Source organism: Scyliorhinus canicula, chromosome 2, assembly GCF_902713615.1.
Source record: "Scyliorhinus canicula chromosome 2, sScyCan1.1, whole genome shotgun sequence".
Lineage (NCBI taxonomy): Eukaryota > Metazoa > Chordata > Chondrichthyes > Carcharhiniformes > Scyliorhinidae > Scyliorhinus > Scyliorhinus canicula.
Window position 1 is genome coordinate 88,456,600 of NC_052147.1, and position 17,465 is coordinate 88,474,064.

The 17,465-nt window shown below is 45.3% G+C and overlaps 1 protein-coding gene across 1 annotated transcript in view; it reads left to right on the forward strand.

Annotated features, from left to right (window-relative positions):
* The window catches only part of LOC119955749 (pleckstrin homology domain-containing family D member 1-like), a 124,265-nt gene that overhangs the window by 37,162 nt on the left and 69,638 nt on the right, over window positions 1–17,465 (forward strand). The window contains 3 exon segments of the mRNA XM_038782278.1: window positions 1,751–1,840; window positions 14,674–14,750; window positions 16,515–16,606. Coding sequence (XP_038638206.1) covers window positions 1,751–1,840; window positions 14,674–14,750; window positions 16,515–16,606 — 259 coding nt within the window.

The following is a 17,465-nucleotide window of genomic DNA, read 5'->3' on the forward strand; positions in this document are numbered from 1 at the left end:
TATATACACACCCATTTCTTAGAGGTACTCTCACATGACACTCCACACCAGCAGGCCAGGCTCCCAACCATTGGGACCACACGTGGCCCATGCTGTCGGGAACTGGCCCATTGGAGGTGGAGCATTGCAGGTGGGCAGGTTAAGCACACAACAGGGTTGCAACTGTGTGCCGACGACTCTGATTTGGAGGGGGCGGAGCATTATGATCTGGTGTCTTGCACCAATCCACGCCTGCGTGAATCCCAGAGGGTCATGGAGGCATGAAGAATCCAGTGTCCAGCCTGTTAACAGGATGCAAATGGGTTCAAATATCCAGGTGAATCCAAGTTAAAACTGAAAATGCATATTTAAATATGTTAATCACCCTTATAATAATAATGATAATAATAATCTTCATCTCAAAGTTCAGGAAAAGTATGTAGTTGGGAATAAAGGAGTAACTTCGTGTAATACTGTGTGTGTAACTACATCAGTGTAGTTAAGTAAAAATAAAATAATCTTTATTAATGTCACAAGTAGGCTTACATTAACACTGCAATGAAGTTACTGTGAAAAGTCCCTAGTCGCCACGTTCCGGTGCCTGTTCGGGTACACAGAGGGAGAATTCAGAATATGCAAATTCCCTAACAGCACATCTTTCATGACTTGTGAGAGGAAACCAGAGCACCTGGAGGAAACCCACACAGACACAGGGAGAATATGCAGACTCCACACAGACAGTGACCCAAGCTGGGATTTGAACCTCTGACCCTGGCACTGGTAGCCATAATGCTACCCACCAAGCTACCTTATTGGGCGTGAACCAGATTGCATCGCTGGGCGGGGGCAGGGTGAATCTCAAAAGGGATTTTTCTCATAGCAAGTCACGTTATGGCCACTCTAGTGAGATTCTCCGGCCATGACACGATTTTCGCCTGCATGCGCGGGGCAAGAGGATAGTCCCCAGGGTTGTTATTAGATGAAGTTATGAAGGCGGAAATAGGCTGGTCTTAGCAAAGTGGGACCAATAGTTATTCTCAGGCCAAACATTACATCAACATTGCGGATTAATTTAGTTTAGCCTCAGACAGTTGCCAGAGAAAGGATTAGAGACATTAACTAGAAATGGTGCTGATTATCCCCAGTCAATGGGCAAGGAGGTACCTTTTATGTGGTACTCTACTTAAATCTGACCTGGGGTATAATAACTAACCCATATTCATCCCAGTATATTCTGACAGTGAATCAATACTGGTTCATGCAATGGGCACAAGATATTCCATGAAAGTTTTAACTCTATGCCCATAATAAACTCGTACAGTGGAGCCTACAAGCTCGGTGTGATTGTAATTGGCAATTGTTTTGGGTCCAAAGTCTGACAGAGGAGGAGGTGTGTACAGATAATGGAGCTGCTTGTGTTGGTCAGCAGCTCTGATTCTGGGTTGGGTGGATTGGTTCTAGCGAATAACACAACTTGCAGTAATTGGTGACCTCCTCTTTTAAAAAAAAAGAAATGGTGCTGATTAGCAATGCTGGAAACATTCGCTTCAATCTTCCCAATATTTAATTGGAGGAGCAGGTGAATCCAAGTTTCAATCAGACATGGGAAAGGTGAGGGATAAGACCCAAAATCTTCAGTTTACCAGACTGACCTCTGACATCTTGACGACCTGTGCCTGAAACAGAATGTTCCAGAAATCTGCACGGCAAATGAGAAGTTGCTGGCAGCTTGTGATGGATATTTATTTCTTCTTGTTTTTTTTTTTTGCAGGGTGTGATACCACTGGGTGGATGTGTCGTGGAAGCAAGAGAAGAGCCAAACATGCCTTTTGTGATGAGAATTTCTCATGAGGATTTCCATGTAAGTCAGACCTGCCGTTGGGTAATGAGAGCTTGGACACTGGGGGAAGTTGCCTCCCCAAACTGGAACAATGGAGTCGGTCAAAGCAAAGGGTTTAGAATTGAAAAATCAAGTTTAGGGCAGACAAAATGGGTGGTTGAGCTTACAGTGATGGTCTCTCTTGAGAAACAGCCAGCGAGTGTCATGTCAGACCTGGTACTTTGGAAGGATGGGATTGGAAGGTTGTCAAAGTCGTCTCCATCCATACATTGTGTGGAACATCCCATCAGTGTCTCCATGCTGACCGCCCCTTCTTTTGTAAGTCAATGTTGTGCTATGTCTCTAAATATAATCCGGTCTATCGATCAGGCACCATTACAAATTTGTTCTTAAAATCAATGTGTGCTTTAATTATTACAGCTTTCTTCTTTCTGAAGAGAATTCACCATCGCTCTCAGTCAGGGTGTTTATACTCTTCCTGATTGCAGGCACAACCCATCTTGCTCAATGTGTTCCTCTTTTGCTCCTGTACTCCCAGGTTTAAAGCAAGTATCTATACGGACATTTTACTTTTTATAGCTGCTACCAACGGAAACTAACTCCTTACAGTTGGTGAGTCATTCATTCTGTAGGCTTCACAGAATCATAGCATTTACAGTGCAGAAGGAGGCCATTCGGCTCATCGAGTCTGTACCGGCCCTTGGAAAGAGCACCCCACGTCTTCACCCTATCCCCGTAACCCAGTAACCCCACCTAACATTTTTTGGATACTAAGGGCAATTTAGCATGGTCAATCCACCTGACCTGCACATCTTTGGACTGCTTACAACTCACACGCTTGTTCCTTAACCGTGCATTTCTTTTGAGCCAGTTATGTCCCATTTCAGAGCTTCCTTACCACATTCTCATGTTAGAATCACCACTGCATGCTACTGCAATCCCAGGTCTGTATCCCAGCCTATCCTTTTCTCTTCATTTGAGTGAGAAAGCCAGTTATTCCAGATGTTTCCATTTGAGTACAATGTAATATATATATTAGCAGTTTTAATACGTTGTGGTCCTTCTTGGCCTATTTGCAGCTGATCACACCTTCCTCCTCCAATACCTCATCACTGTTGTCCAACTGGTTGAGACTGCTCTCATTTGATTCCATTCTTATCTATCCAATCCTAGCCAGAGAATTACTTGCAATGGCTCCTCTTCCTGCGCCCCCCCCTCTTATTTTTTGTTAACATACTGCTCCTCGGTAACGTCATTTGAACAGTAATAGTTTTCACATGTAGAACAACAACATCTGGTTCTTTGTGGCAGCACGGTAGCATTGTGGATAGCACAATCGCTTCACAGCTCCAGAGTCCCAGGTTCGATTCCGGCTTGGGTCACTGTCTGTGTGGAGTCTGCACATCCTCCCCGTGTGTGTGTGGGTTTCCTCCGGGTGCTCCGGTTTCCTCCCACAGTCCAAAGATGTGCAGGTTAGGTGGATTGGCCATGATAAATTGTCCTTAGTGTCCAAAATTGCCCTTAGTGTTGGGTGGGGTTACTGGGTTATGGGGATAGGGTGGACGTGTTGACCTTGGGTAGGATGCTCTTTCCAAGAGCTGGTGCAGACTCGATGGGCCGAATGGCCTCCTTCTGCACTGTAAATTCTATGTAATTCTTATGAGGAGAGACTGAGTAGACTGGGACTATATTCAATGGAATTTAGAAGAATGAGGAGGGAATCTTATAGAAACGTATAAATTTATGAAGGGAATAGATAGAATAGAAGCAGGGAGGTTGTTTCTACTGGCGGGTGAAACTAGAATAAGGGGGCATAGCCTCAAAATAAGGGGAAGTAGATTTAGGACCGGGTTGAGGAGGAACTTCTTCACCCAAAGGGTTGTAAATCTGTGGAATTGCCTGCCCAGTTGATGCTACCTCGTTAAATGTTTTTAAGGCAAAGATAGATAGATTTTTGAACAGTAAAGGAATTAACGGTTATGGTGAACGGGCATGTAAGTGGAGCTGAGTCCACAAAAATATCAGTCATTAAATGGCGGAGTAGGCTCGAGGGACCAGATGGCCCACTCCTACTCCTTGTTCTTATGTTCTATCTCACCAATACCACCTTTCTTGACCTCTTCAGTAACTAGGTTATCAGATTGCTTATCTGGCATCTCCTACTGGATATGCAGAAATTTTCTCTGACAGAATATTGGAAAGACTGAAAGCATTCTTCCCTGTCCCCACTCCAAACACTGTTCCTTAACTACCCACTCCATCCTTCAGCCTGGCAGGAGTCTAAGACTAAACCTGTCTGTTCGCAACCTTGGTGTCGCATCTGAGCCTGAGAGGAGCTTCTGACCAGATATTTGAATCATCGCCAAGAATGATATTTTCATCTCCATGACAAACTCAGACTTTGCCCCTGTCTTAGCCTATCTGCTGCTGAAACCCTCAATTTATTCTAGACTTGACTATTCCAATGCATTCCTGGCCGACCCTCCATAAACTTTAGTTCATTGAAAACCCTGCTACTTGTATCTTAACTTGCACCAAGTCTCATTCACCCATCACCCCTATCCTTACTTTTTTTTAAATATAATTTTTATTGGAATTTTTTACAGAAAATATAAAACATAACGACAAACAATGAAATGCAACAAAATAACCCATAATAATTGTAACACCCCCAGACCGTATCGACGCATGTATCACATCCCCCCACCCCCCCAACCCTAATGAACAACAAAAGAACTTAAAAATAAATTTAAATTAAATAAACAAACATAGTCATCGTCCGCCCCCCCCCCCCCACCTTTTCCCTCCCCCTCCCCACCTTTTCCCTCCCCCTCCCCCCCGGGTTGCTGCTGCCACTGTCCCCGTACCCTATCGTTGAGCCAGAAAGTCGAGAAAAGGTTGCCACCGCCTAAAGAACCCTTGTACTGACCCTCTTAGGGCAAATTTGACCTTCTCTAACTTAATGAAACCCGCCATGTCATTGATCCAGGTCTCCACGCTGGGGGGCCTCGCATCCTTCCATTGTAGCAAGATCCTTCGCCGGGACGCAAAGGCCAGCACATCGGCCTCTTTCGCCTCCTGCACTCCCGGCTCCACCCCAACCCCAAAAATCGCGAGTCCTCATCCTGGCTTGACCCTGGATCCCACCACCCTCGACACCGTCCTCGCCACCCCCTTCCAGAACTCCTCCAGTGCCGGGCATGGCCAGAACATATGGGCATGGTTCGCTGGACTCCCCGAGCACCTGACACACCTGTCTTCATCCCCAAAGAACCTACTCATCCTCGTCCCAGTCATGTGGGCCCGGTGCAGCACCTTGAATTGGATGAGGCTAAGCCGCGCACATGAGAAGGAAGAATTAACCCTCTCCAGGGCATCAGCCCATGTCCCGTCTTCGATCTGTTCCCCCAGTTCCCCCTCCCTTTGGATTGGTACCTGGGACTTCGATGTTGTGGCCATTTCAGAGACATGGATAGAGCAGGGACAGGAATGGTTGTTGCAGGTTCCGGGGTTTAGGTGTTTTAGTAAGGTCAGAGAAGGGGGCAAAAGAGGGGGAGGTGTGGCGCTGCTAGTCAAGGACAATATTACGGTGGCAGAAAGGATGCAAGATGGGGACTCTTCTTCCGAGGTAGTATGGGCTGAGGTTAGAAACAGGAAAGGAGAGGTCACACTGCTGGGAGTTTTCTATAGGCCACCTAATAGTTCTAGAGATGTAGAGGAAAGGATGGCGAAGATGATTCTGGATAAGAGCGAAAGTAACAGGGTAGTTGTTATGGGACACTTTAACTTTCCTAATATTGACTGGAAAAGATATAGTTCGAGTACATTGGATGGGTCGTTCTTTGTACAATGTGTGCAGGAGGGTTTTCTGACACAATATGTTGACAGGCCAACAAGAGGTGAGGCCACTTTGGATTTGGTTTTGGGTAATGAACCAGGCCAGGTGTTAGATCTGGAGGTAGGTGAACACTTTGGAGACAGTGACCACAATTTGGTGACCTTTACGTTAGTGATGGAAAGGGATAAGTATACCCCGCAGGGCAAGAGTTATAGCTGGGGGAAGGGCAATTATGATGCCATTAGATATGACTTAGGATGTGTAGGTTGGAGAAGTAGGCTGCAAGGGTTGGGCACACTGGATATGTGGAGCTTGTTCAAGGAACAGCTATTGCGTGTTCTTGATCAGTACGTACCAGTCAGACAGGGAGGAAAGGGTAGAGCGAGGGAACCGTGGTTTACCAAAGAAGTGGAATCTCTTGTTAAGAGGAAGAAGGAGGCCTATGTGAAGTTGAGGCGTGAAGTTTCAGTTGGGGCGCTTGATAGTTACAAGGAAGCGAGGAAGGATCTAAAGAGAGAGCTGAGACAAGCAAGGAGGGGACATGAGAAGTCTTTGGCAGGTAGGATCAAGGAAAACCCAAAAGCTTTCTATAGGTATGTCAGGAATAAAAGAATGACTAGGGTAAGAGTAGGGCCAGTCAAGGACAGTGGTGGGAAGTTGTGTGTGGAGGCTGAGGAGATAAGCGAGATACTAAATGTTTACTTTTCGTCAGTATTCACTCAGGAAAAAGATAATATTGTGGAGGAGAATGCTGAGACCCAGGCTATTAGAATAGATGGCATTGAGGTGTGTAGGGAAGAAGTGTTGGCAATTCTGGACAAGGTGAAAATAGATAAGTCCCCGGGGCCTGATGGGATTTATCCTAGGATTCTCTGGGAAGCCAGGGAAGAGATTGCTGAGCCTTTGGCTTTGATTTTTAGGTCATCATTGGCTACAGGAATAGTGCCAGAGGACTGGAGGATAGCAAATGTGGTCCCTTTGTTCAAGAAGGGGAGTAGAGATAACCCCGGTAACTATAGGCCGGTGAGCCTAACGTCTGTGGTGGGTAAAGTCTTGGAGAGGATTATAAAAGATACGATTTATAATCATCTAGATAGGAATAATATGATTAGTGATAGTCAGCATGGTTTTGTGAAGGGTAGGTCATGCCTCACAAACCTTATCGAGTTCTTTGAGAAGGTGACTGAACAGGTGGACGAGGGTAGAGCAGTTGATGTGGTGTATATGGATTTCAGTAAAGCGTTTGATAAAGTTCCCCACGGTCGGCTATTGCAGAAAATACGGAGGCTGGGGATTGAGGGTGATTTAGAGATGTGGATCAGAAATTGGCTAGTTGAAAGAAGGTGGTGGTTGATGGGAAATGTTCAGAATGGAGTTCAGTTACGAGTGGCGTACCACAAGGATCTGTTCTGGGGCCGTTGCTGTTTGTCATTTTTATAAATGACCTAGAGGAGGGCGCAGAAGGATGGGTGAGTAAATTTGCAGACGACACTAAAGTCGGTGGAATTGTAGACCGTGCGGAAGGATGTTGCAGGTTACAGAGGGACATAGATAAGCTGCAGAGCTGGGCTGAGAGGTGGCAAATGGAGTTTAATGTGGGGAAGTGTGAGGTGATTCACTTTGGAAAGAATAACAGGAATGAGGAATATTTGGCTAATGGTAAAATTCTTGGTAGTGTGGATGAGCAGAGGGATCTCGGTGTCCATGTACATAGATCCCTGAAAGTTGCCACCCAGGTTGATAGGGTTGTGAAGAAGGCCTATGGTGTGATGGCCTTTATTGGTAGAGGGATTGAGTTCCGGAGCCATGAGGTCATGTTGCAGTTGTACAAAACTCTAGTACGGCCGCATTTGGAGTATTGCGTACAGTTCTGGTCGCCTCATTATAGGAAAGACGTGGAAGCTTTGGAACGGGTGCAGAGGAGATTTACCAGGATGTTGCCTGGTATGGAGGGAAAATCTTATGAGGAAAGGCTGATGGACTTGAGGTTGTTTTCGTTAGAGAGAAAAAGGTTAAGAGGTGACTTAATAGAGGCATACAAAATGATCAGAGGGTTAGATAGGGTGGACAGTGAGAGCCTTCTCCCGCGGATGGAGGTGGCTAGCACGAGGGGACATAGCCTTAAATTGAGGGGTAATAGATATAGGACAGAGGTCAGAGGTGAGTTTTTTACGCAGAGAGTGGTGAGGCTGTGGAATGCCCTACCTGCAACAGTAGTGAACTCGCCAACATTGAGGGCATTTAAAAGTTTATTGGATAAGCATATGGATGATAAGGGCATAGTGTAGGTTAGATGGCCTTTAGTTTTTTCCATGTCGGTGCAACATCGAGGGCCGAAGGGCCTGTACTGCGCTGTATCGTTCTATGTTCTATGTTCCCACTTAGCTTTCAGCTCCTCTACTGATGCCTCCTCCGCCTCCTGCATAACCTTGTAGATATCAGATATCTTCCCCTCTCCGACCCAGACCCCCGAAAGCACCCTGTCACTCACCCCCCTCGCGGGAAGCGAAGGGAATCCCTCCACCTGCCGCCTAGCAAATGCCTTTACCTGTAGATACCCCTATGCTTACTGACCGACAATGGCTCCCGGTAGAGCAACACCTCAGTTTAAAATTTATATCCTTGTTTTCAGTTCAAATTCCCCCGTGCCACCCCGTATCTGTAATCTCTTCCAGCCCTATAAACTTCTAAGTTACCTAGGTTCCTCTGATTTTGGCTTCTTGAACCACCCCGAATTTAATCATTTCACTCTCGACGGTTGTGCCTCAAGTTCCCCTGTGCTAATGGGGGAATTTCTTCCTTAAAAACCTCTCCATCTTTCTTTCTTCCTTCAAGATGCTCTGTAAATATCTGCTCCAACATCTTCTTATTTGGCTCCGTGTCGATTTCTAATTGTGAAGCACCTTAGCATGTTTTAATATGTTTACGGCATTATATAAATACAAATTGTTGTTGTTGGCGATCACACCAATAAACAAGAGCTTTGAATTAACCAAACACATTGCACCAAGTCATTGGCAGGATTACACCCGCAAAGCCTCGTCAATCTTACTTGAGATCAGTTGCAGTGGTGTTATTGAATTTGTTAGCCGCATGTGGTTAATTGGGAATTCAGATATGGCTCATTGCATTTTTGATCAGTAAACAGAAAGTTTAAAAAAGAAGGGACCTGTCATCAATCATACGATCACAAGAATAATTTTTCCAGGGTGTATGCACGCGAAGTTCAACATTTGTGCATTTCTAGGTAAAATGGTGAGTTGAAAAGCAGTGTGATTATTGATCACTGTGACTGCTTTACTCTGTAATCACTGAATGGTGGGAGATGTTCGTTAAGCAAATTGACATACTTGAAATACATTTATCCAAATTGTGTGTATGTGGTGTTTTCTACTAAAATTAGTTTCTGGGCGTAAAATGAAGTTGCCATAGCAACACCTATGTTAGTCAGTGATTTCTATTGGACAAGAGGTGGCATGGTGGTACAGTGGTTCGCACTGCTGCCTCGCGAGCATTAGGGACCTGGGTTCACTTGTGGCCTTGCAGAGTCCGCATGTTCTCCTGCTGTCTGCGTGCTCAGGTTTCCTCCCACAGTCTAAAGATGTGCTGTTAGGTGGGATTATGGGGATAGATCGGGGGCGTGGGCCTATGTAGGGGGCTCTTTCAAAGTGTTGGGATTGATTGACTGAATGGTCTCCTGCACTGTAGGGATTCTATAAAAAGAAGAATTCCGATGTTGGCCTGGTTAACCCGATCCATATTGGTCAGGTTCATTCACCTAAAATTCGGCCCCATCACAACCACCAAAATCTTCCAATATTTATGATGAAGTAGTTGATTCTAAGACTATGGTCCTGAATCTTAATAAAGGAAACTACAATGATATGAGGCGTGAGTTGGCTATGATCGATTGGAGAATGTTACTTAAAGGGATGACAGTGGATAGGCAATGGCAAACATTTGTGGAGCGCCTGGGGGAATTACAACAACTGTTTATTCCTGTCTGGCACAAAAGTAAAATGGGAAAGGTGGCCAATCCATGGCCTTCAAGGGAAATTGGAGATAGGTCTGAGGACTGGGAGCAATTCAGCAAAGAAGGACCAAGTGATTGATTAAGAAGGGGAAAATAGAGTAGGAGAGTAAGCTTGCAGGGAACATAGTAACTGACTGTAAAAGTTTCTATAGGTACGTGAAGGGAAAGAGATTGGTGAAGGCAGTGTCTCTTGCATTCAGAAACAGGGGAATGTATAATAGGGGGAAAGAAATAGCTGAGCAACTAAACACATACTTTGGTTCTGTCTTCACAAATGAGGGCACAAATAGATACCAGAAATATTGGAGAATGCAGGGTTCAGTGAGAGAGCGATATCACAGACTTTACAGTGAAGAAGGAGGCTATTCGGCCCATTGAGTCTGCACCAGCCCCTGGAAAGTGCACCCTACTTAAGCCCACACCTCCACCCTATCCCTGGTACCAATTGAAACCCCCTCCCCACTCTACTGCTTTTGTTCCCATCCTCCTCCTCCATTTCTTCTGACGGATTCAGTTCCTCTTTGTTCTCTTTGCTGTTGCTCAAGTCAATTAATTCCTGCAATTGCATTCCAATTCAGGGCCACAATCCCAGCTTCTCCTGCTCATCTCTTAGTACCTAATTAAACTCCAGTTTTGTAACTCTCTCTTTATACAAAAACAACTTTGATTTATATAACAACTTTAATGTAAGGAAATTCTCCAAGGTGGAATTTGACACCAAGCCACATAAGGAGGTATTAAGGAAGATGGCCAAAATCTTAGTCACAAGATAGATTTTAAAGAGTATCTTAAAACAAAGAAAGGCTTAGGGAGGGAATTCCGCATCTTAGGACCCAGGCAACTAAAAGCGTGGCCACCTTAGATGGAGTGATTAAAATTGAGGATGCTCAGGAGCCAGGATTAGAGGAGCGGAGCAATCTTTGTGGGGATGGAGGAGATGACAGAAATAGGGCTACGTGAGTATCTGGAGGAATCTGAAAACAAGATGCACAATTCTCCCGATTTGATTATTTTCTTTTGAGCAGGCGTTCTTTCTAACCGTAGCTTTTTAAAAACAGGTCGTTTGTTTGTTCTGAAGTGCTTCCTGGAAAGAGCAGGTGCGGGGGCAGCATTCAAACAGAGCACATGCCCTTTCTAGGAAGGACTTCAGACCAAAGAAACAGCCTCTTAAAACTGCAATTAGAAAGAAAACCTGATTAAAAGACAAAACACTTCAGAGTTAATGGACCGTGAAGACAAAAAAAAACCTGCACATCTTTGGGTTGTGGGGGTGAAACCCAAGCAGACACTGGGAAAATGTGCAAACGCAACATGGGCATTGACCCGGGGCCGGGATAGAATCCAGGTCCTCAGCACCGTGAGGCAGCAGTGCTCACCACTGCACCACCTTGCCGGCCCTATGATTTTCAAAGCTACAGAGGGAAGACCTGCTACATGACCCTCATCCTGAGAAAGACCCCAGACTTGAGCCCTTCCAGCTCAGCCCAAGCCCCCCTTACCCCCACCTTCCTGAAGGAACCCTTCAGTATCCTGAGGCTAGTGCAGAGAGAGTCCTCCCCCTTGCTTCCCTCCCCTCAAGAGTCCACTAGATGCATGCCTGTCAGGGCCTGCATTAAGGACAGGCGGTAGTGTAAGGGTATTGTCACTGGACTAGTAACCAGAAACCCAGGTAATGCTCTGGGGAGCCATGTTCGAATCCTGCCATTGCTGGTGGTGAAATTTGAATTAATTAAAAGAATTAAAATTAAAATGACCATGAAACAATTGCTGATTGTCGTATAAAACCCATCTGGTTCACTAATGTCCTTTTAGGGAAGGAAATCCGGCATCCTTATGTGGTCTGGCCTACATGTGACTCCAGATCCACAACAATGTGGTTGACTCTTAACTGCCCTCTGAAGGCCAATTAGGGATGGGCAATAAATGCTGGCACAGCCTGTGACGCCCAGGTTCCATGAACAAATAATTTTAAAAAACTAATTCACGCTTGCAGGACCTCTGGATGGGAGGAGTCTGGGAGCATCCCAGGATCAGTAAATCGGGCTTCAAGCCCGATAATTACATTCAATTCTATGTAAAGTTAGCATGTTCGCGTCTGCACTGGGCGAGAACCTGATAGATGCCGACTGAAACCTGATTGGGGCTAGTGGAGCCAGCTAGGAAACTCTCAACGAGTCTGATGCCCAGCAAGAATCCTGCTTTGACCCTCATGCCTGATTCAACAAGGCATTGTGATTCCAGCCCGGGCTAGCGGTCCCGGAGATTTGTCCCCAAGAATGAAAATGAGAATTCTAAAACAAGACGTTATTTAACCGGTATAAATCAGTGAGCACAAGGATACTGGATGAATGGAACTTGGCCAGAGATAACACACAGGCAGCTGAATTTTGGATGAACTCGTGGTTAGGGAGAATTTCAGCCTGGAGTGGAATAGACAAGTGTCGAGGTAACAAAGACACAGATCAGGGGTTCAGCCTCAGGTGGGTTAATGCAAGAGCTGTGTCGATGGGGATCTGTTTTATAAACAAACATATGTTATCCAATTCACGCTGAGTTTTAACAGCATTGGGCAGTTTATCAAACAGATTGTTGAACATGCACAAGCACAGCAGTCTCATCCTGTCAGCCTAGGGGCTGTTTAGCTCACAGGGCTAATTGCTGGCTTTGAAAGCAGACCAAGACAAGCCAGCAGCACGGTTCGATTCCCGTAACAGCCTCCCCGAACAGGTGCCAGAATGTGGCGACTAAGGACTTTTCACAGTAACTTCATTTGAAGCCTACTTGTGACAATAAGCGATTTTCATTTCATTTCATATCCTGGTCCAAAATGATAGCTTTTGTACTGGAGTCTCATTGTGACCTGCCAGTGTACAGGCCAAACTAAACCAATTCCAGTTTACTCATTAAGTTTAGTTATAATTGCTGCATCAGCTGTTCTGTTTTTTTCATGTTAAAACAACGGAAAGTACTATCTGTATCCATTCACTGGTTGGACTCACTCCCTTCCCTGCTCAAATGGTTTCGGGATCCTCCTCCTCTCTCCATCTAGCCTCACTCCACTGCGAGGCTGAGGCATTAAATAACATGTGGCTAAGTAAATGGAATCACTGCTATCTGATCTGAGGATTTCTACTGACTAAGATCCACTTCTTTTAGTTAATGGTGTGTGGCCAACTCAATCCACTCATAACAAATTAATTTAATCATTTGAAGTGCAGTAATTAGAATCTGGCAACTTATATTATCCAAGACATCTTTGTCAATCACTCCTTCGCTTTGACCTATTCTCCCCCACCTCTCCAACTATATAATCCATCACATTCCTATCCCTCTTCCGCTCTGAAGAGGAGTCATATTGGACTTGAAATGTTAATCCCGTTTCTCTCTCCACAGATGCTGCCTGGCCTGCTGAGTTTATTCAACATTTTCTGTTTTCGTTTTATATTTTATTAAATAATTTGTATTGTTTTGAGGGAGTGTGTGGAATCGCCAAAACCGTATTGGGCAAATTGAATTGGGTAAAATAGTCAACTTATTATATAATGATTCTCAAATTAATGGAATCTATTTAACGTGAGTGGAGTCAACCGAATATGGTTCCGTGATCGGAATTCTATATTTTTCCTGTCCTGTCCAGCTCACTACAGTTAGACAACTTCCTTTAATACCCCCTACCCAGCAGTACTGACTTCCCTCTCTACTACTCATATGGCCTTACTCAAATACTGTCCTCTACCTCTACTTCAGATTCTTTCAAGTATGAAGGGAAAGAGGAAATCAACCTCCTGGCAACTGAGTTTAAACCATTCAGTTGTCAGGATATTGCCTGGTATGGAGGGTGCTAGCTATGAAGAAAGGTTGAGTAGATTAGGATTGTTTTAGTTGGAAAGACGGAGGTTGAGGGGGGGGGGACCTGATTGAGGTCTACAAAATTATGAGAGGTATGGAAAGGGTGGATAGCAACAAGCTTTTCCCAAGAGTGGGGGTGTCAGTTACAAGGGGTCACGATTTCAAGGTGAGAGGGGGAAAGTTTAAGGGAGATGTGCGTGGAAAGTGTTTTACGCAGAAGGTGGTGGGTGCCTGGAATGCTTTACCAGCGGAGGTGGTAGAGGCGGGCACGATAGCATCATTTAAGAGGCATCTAGACAGTTATATGAACGGGCGGGAACAGAGGGAAGTAGACCTTGGAAAATAGGAGACAGGTTTAGATAAAGGATCTGGATCGGCGCAGGCTGGGAGGGCTGTTCCTGTGCTGTAATTGTCTTTGTTCTTTGTTCTAAATCAAAGGCTAGTTAAAGGTACTCCACTGTGAAATTGAATGGATGCTTAGCATTTCAAAGGATGTCAGGGGATTTCAAGCCTTTTCAAATGTTGTGGGCTTTCAGTCCAAAGACCTGCAGGCTATGTGGACTGGCCATGATAAATGGCCAAATGGTGTCAAAAGGTCAGGTGGGGTAAAGGGATAGGGCGGGGGAGCGGGCCTAGGTGGGGTGCTTTTTTTGAGGGTTGGTGCTGACCTGATGGGCTGAGTGGTCTCCTTCTGTATTGAGGGACTCTATGATTCTAGGAATGCTTTAACACTTCTAAAAGCAGCATTTTCAAATAAAGGGAGAGCTGAGGAAGCAGATATGAGTAAAGGTAAAGTGTTCCTGGCTTGATTCTTCACTCAGCTGTCTGGTCTACTCATCAGCTGTCAGGCAGAGCAATTCAGAGTGAGAAGTCCACTTCCGAGATGACATAGGTCAGACCAGGATGAAGACCTTGAACATGGGGCTGCTTGAGATCACCATGCCAAGAATGATCTTCAGGTTGCCCAGGGCTGAAGGAGCAGTCCGGACATGGGACCACCATACTGGGGGAGGGTTAACCCCTTACCAAAAGCCTAATTCCACCCAAACCCCAAGAGTAGAGTCCCAGATCTTTTATCCTTTCCTGATAACTGAGTTCAAGGGTTAATGTGAAGTCTCTGTATTTTCTCTTTAGGGGAATATCCTATTAGCGGCCGAGACTGAATTTGACCAACAGCACTGGATAGCGATGCTGCAGGAATCTGGAAAGGTGTAAGTAAAGAGAAATATTGATGGACTAGTGCTTCTTGTTATCAGCCTCGGTGTGGCAGGATCAAGGTGAAAGTGAAGATAAGATAGAAAGAGCTTACATTTTTATACCATCTTCCACAAGGTACGACCTGCCTAAAAGTGCATCATAGCCATTGAAATAGCCTTTGCTGTGTAGTAACTATAATGCAGGAATATTAGCAGCCAGCTTACAGGATCCTTGCTCATCAACTTTATAATGACCAGATAACCCATGCCGTGTCATGTTGTTTGAGCAATAAGTATTGACCAGAATTCCAGAAAGAGAGCTTCCCTGCTTTTCTTCAAGTACAGTAAGAAGTCTTACAACACCAGGTTAAAGTCCAACAGGTTTGTTTCAAACACTAACTTTCGGAGCACTGCTCCTTCCTCATTCACAACCTGGTGTTGTAAGACTTCTTACTGTGCTCACCCCAGTCCAACGCCAGCATCTCCACATCATTCTTCAAGTCGTATCTTGAGATCTGAGATATCTCAGCCATCTTAGAGAAAGTCTAAAAGATGGCATGTGACAATAGCACTCCCTCAGTCCTACACCGTGAGTGTCAACCTCAAAAGAACACAACCTGAATCCATAACCTTCTGACTCAGAGATGAGAGTGCGATCCATTCCACCACAGGATTCTGAGACAAAGACCCTGATCTATGGCAAGGGTGGATCACAGACTGACAGCGAGAAGAGGCTGAGATCCATTTGAAGGAGTGCTTGAGGGAGCAACTGTGTTCCTCTTCTGCCACAGGGCATTCTTTAAAAAGTGAATATCTTCTGCAGCCAGCTTCTCCTGCAGTTCCCAGCCCTGGGAAACCCAGCTGGCAACAGCACTGTGTTCGTGAAGTGCCCTGCCTCTCCAAGATGGCGTACACTTCTCACAGAGCACTACTGTGAAAATAGTGGCAGGTGTGGATACAGCGGGTTGGGACACCTCCTCATGCTCATCATATCAAGGCCAAAGTGTTTATGATTTTGTCACAGAGATAGTCCAGGCTATCTGTAAACCTCCCTCATAGCCTTGTCCTCCCTAATATGGTATAATTTATCCCTCTGGTCTCTAGGCACGGCTACACAATTTGCTGTCAGTTAGGTTTCAGCTGTGTGCAGTCAGCCCATGAATGTTCAAAACTGGATTGATCCTGTCTGAACCATCATTAGGACCCTGCTTGAGTTGTCCCTCTCATTGACGTGGGATGGGTTTAAATTCAGATACCAGAGCCGAGTGACTGGTCTCCAGCCTGGTGTGTCGTCCAGCAGAGAAGTCCTCCTGTGGCATTGTTCACCATCAGACAGGGTTACCGAGACATTGGATCCCATGCACAAAGCTAGCATGTGCTCTGTAGACAGCAGGAGTGTGCTATTTGAGCTGGGGCCCCTCCAGTTCAGGTGTGTTCCATGTTCTAATTCATTGTTTGAGAATTGCACAGCTGTATACCATGTACAACATATTATTCTACAGCTATGGTGCGTGTGTGTTTGAGCTGGTATTTTTAAATCCACAAAATGTTTGTTTTGGCTAAGAAAGCAGTCACTGCACTCCAGCAGAGTTCAGTTGCAATTGGTGAGAGAAATGTGCTTGCAGGTTTCCAAACACACATCATTAAACCACATTTTCATTTTTTTCCTCTAATACGTTTGCCTCTTTTGAAGTGTGTGACAGACACTGTGAAGCACCGTTTGTTACCAGCAAGCCTGTGTGCTGTCACACTGATCCTGATTTCCTCTTCTCTCCACAGAACCTGGCAGAATGCCCAGCTTGGGGAAGCGATGATTGGAAGCCTTGAAGCACAAGGCCTGCAGCTTGCGAAGGAGAAGCAGGAATATTTAGGTCAGCCATGAATTATAGGCCAGAATTGATTCGGATCTGACAGACCTGGTTCAGGAGGTTGAGTCAGCTGAAAAATCGACAACGCTGAAAAAAATGTGTTCACTGGCGTTCAGTCGATGTCAGTTGTGCTCACCACCTGCTCCTAGTTGCTAAATATAATTGGGTAACGTGCAGCACGATTTCCCCCTGGACACAAAGTAAATTGGAAAGCACACAGCTTGCTGTCTCATGATCACAGCACAGGCACCTCAGCTCGGAACTGCGTTGCTCCAGTCTCCAGACATCCATCTGCTTCAAAATGGCTGCTCACCTCGGTGTACTTTTAGGAGGTTTATTTCTATTGCCCTCTTGGTTCAGCCTTGATACCGCCACCCTCCTCTCTATCCCCCCCGCTACCTCCAATCAGACCCAAAGTAAGATTGCCCTGGAGTCTCTCCGAAATAAAGATTAATATCCAGGCCTTTTTCAGAAGAAAAGTGATAGATGCGTTAACAGATATGTTTTTAAATATATCCTTTTTTTTTTGCCAATTAACAAAATAACGAAGGCAGCAAATAACTGCTGTTTCATTGAGAGCCAAGAATCATTGTAAAGGAGGGTGGCTCGTGGCGCAGTGGTTAGCATTGCTGCCAACTGCGCTGAGGACCCGGGTTCGAATCCCGGCCCTAGGTCACTGTCCGTGTGGAGTTTGCACAGTCTCCCCTTGTTTGCGTTGGTTTCACCCTCACACCCCAAAGATGTGCAGGGAAGGGGGATTGGCCATGCTAAATTGCCCCTTAATTGGAAAAAATAAATAAATAATTGGTACTCTAAATTTATTTTTAAAAAAAGAATCATTGTAATGGAATAACAGAAGAAT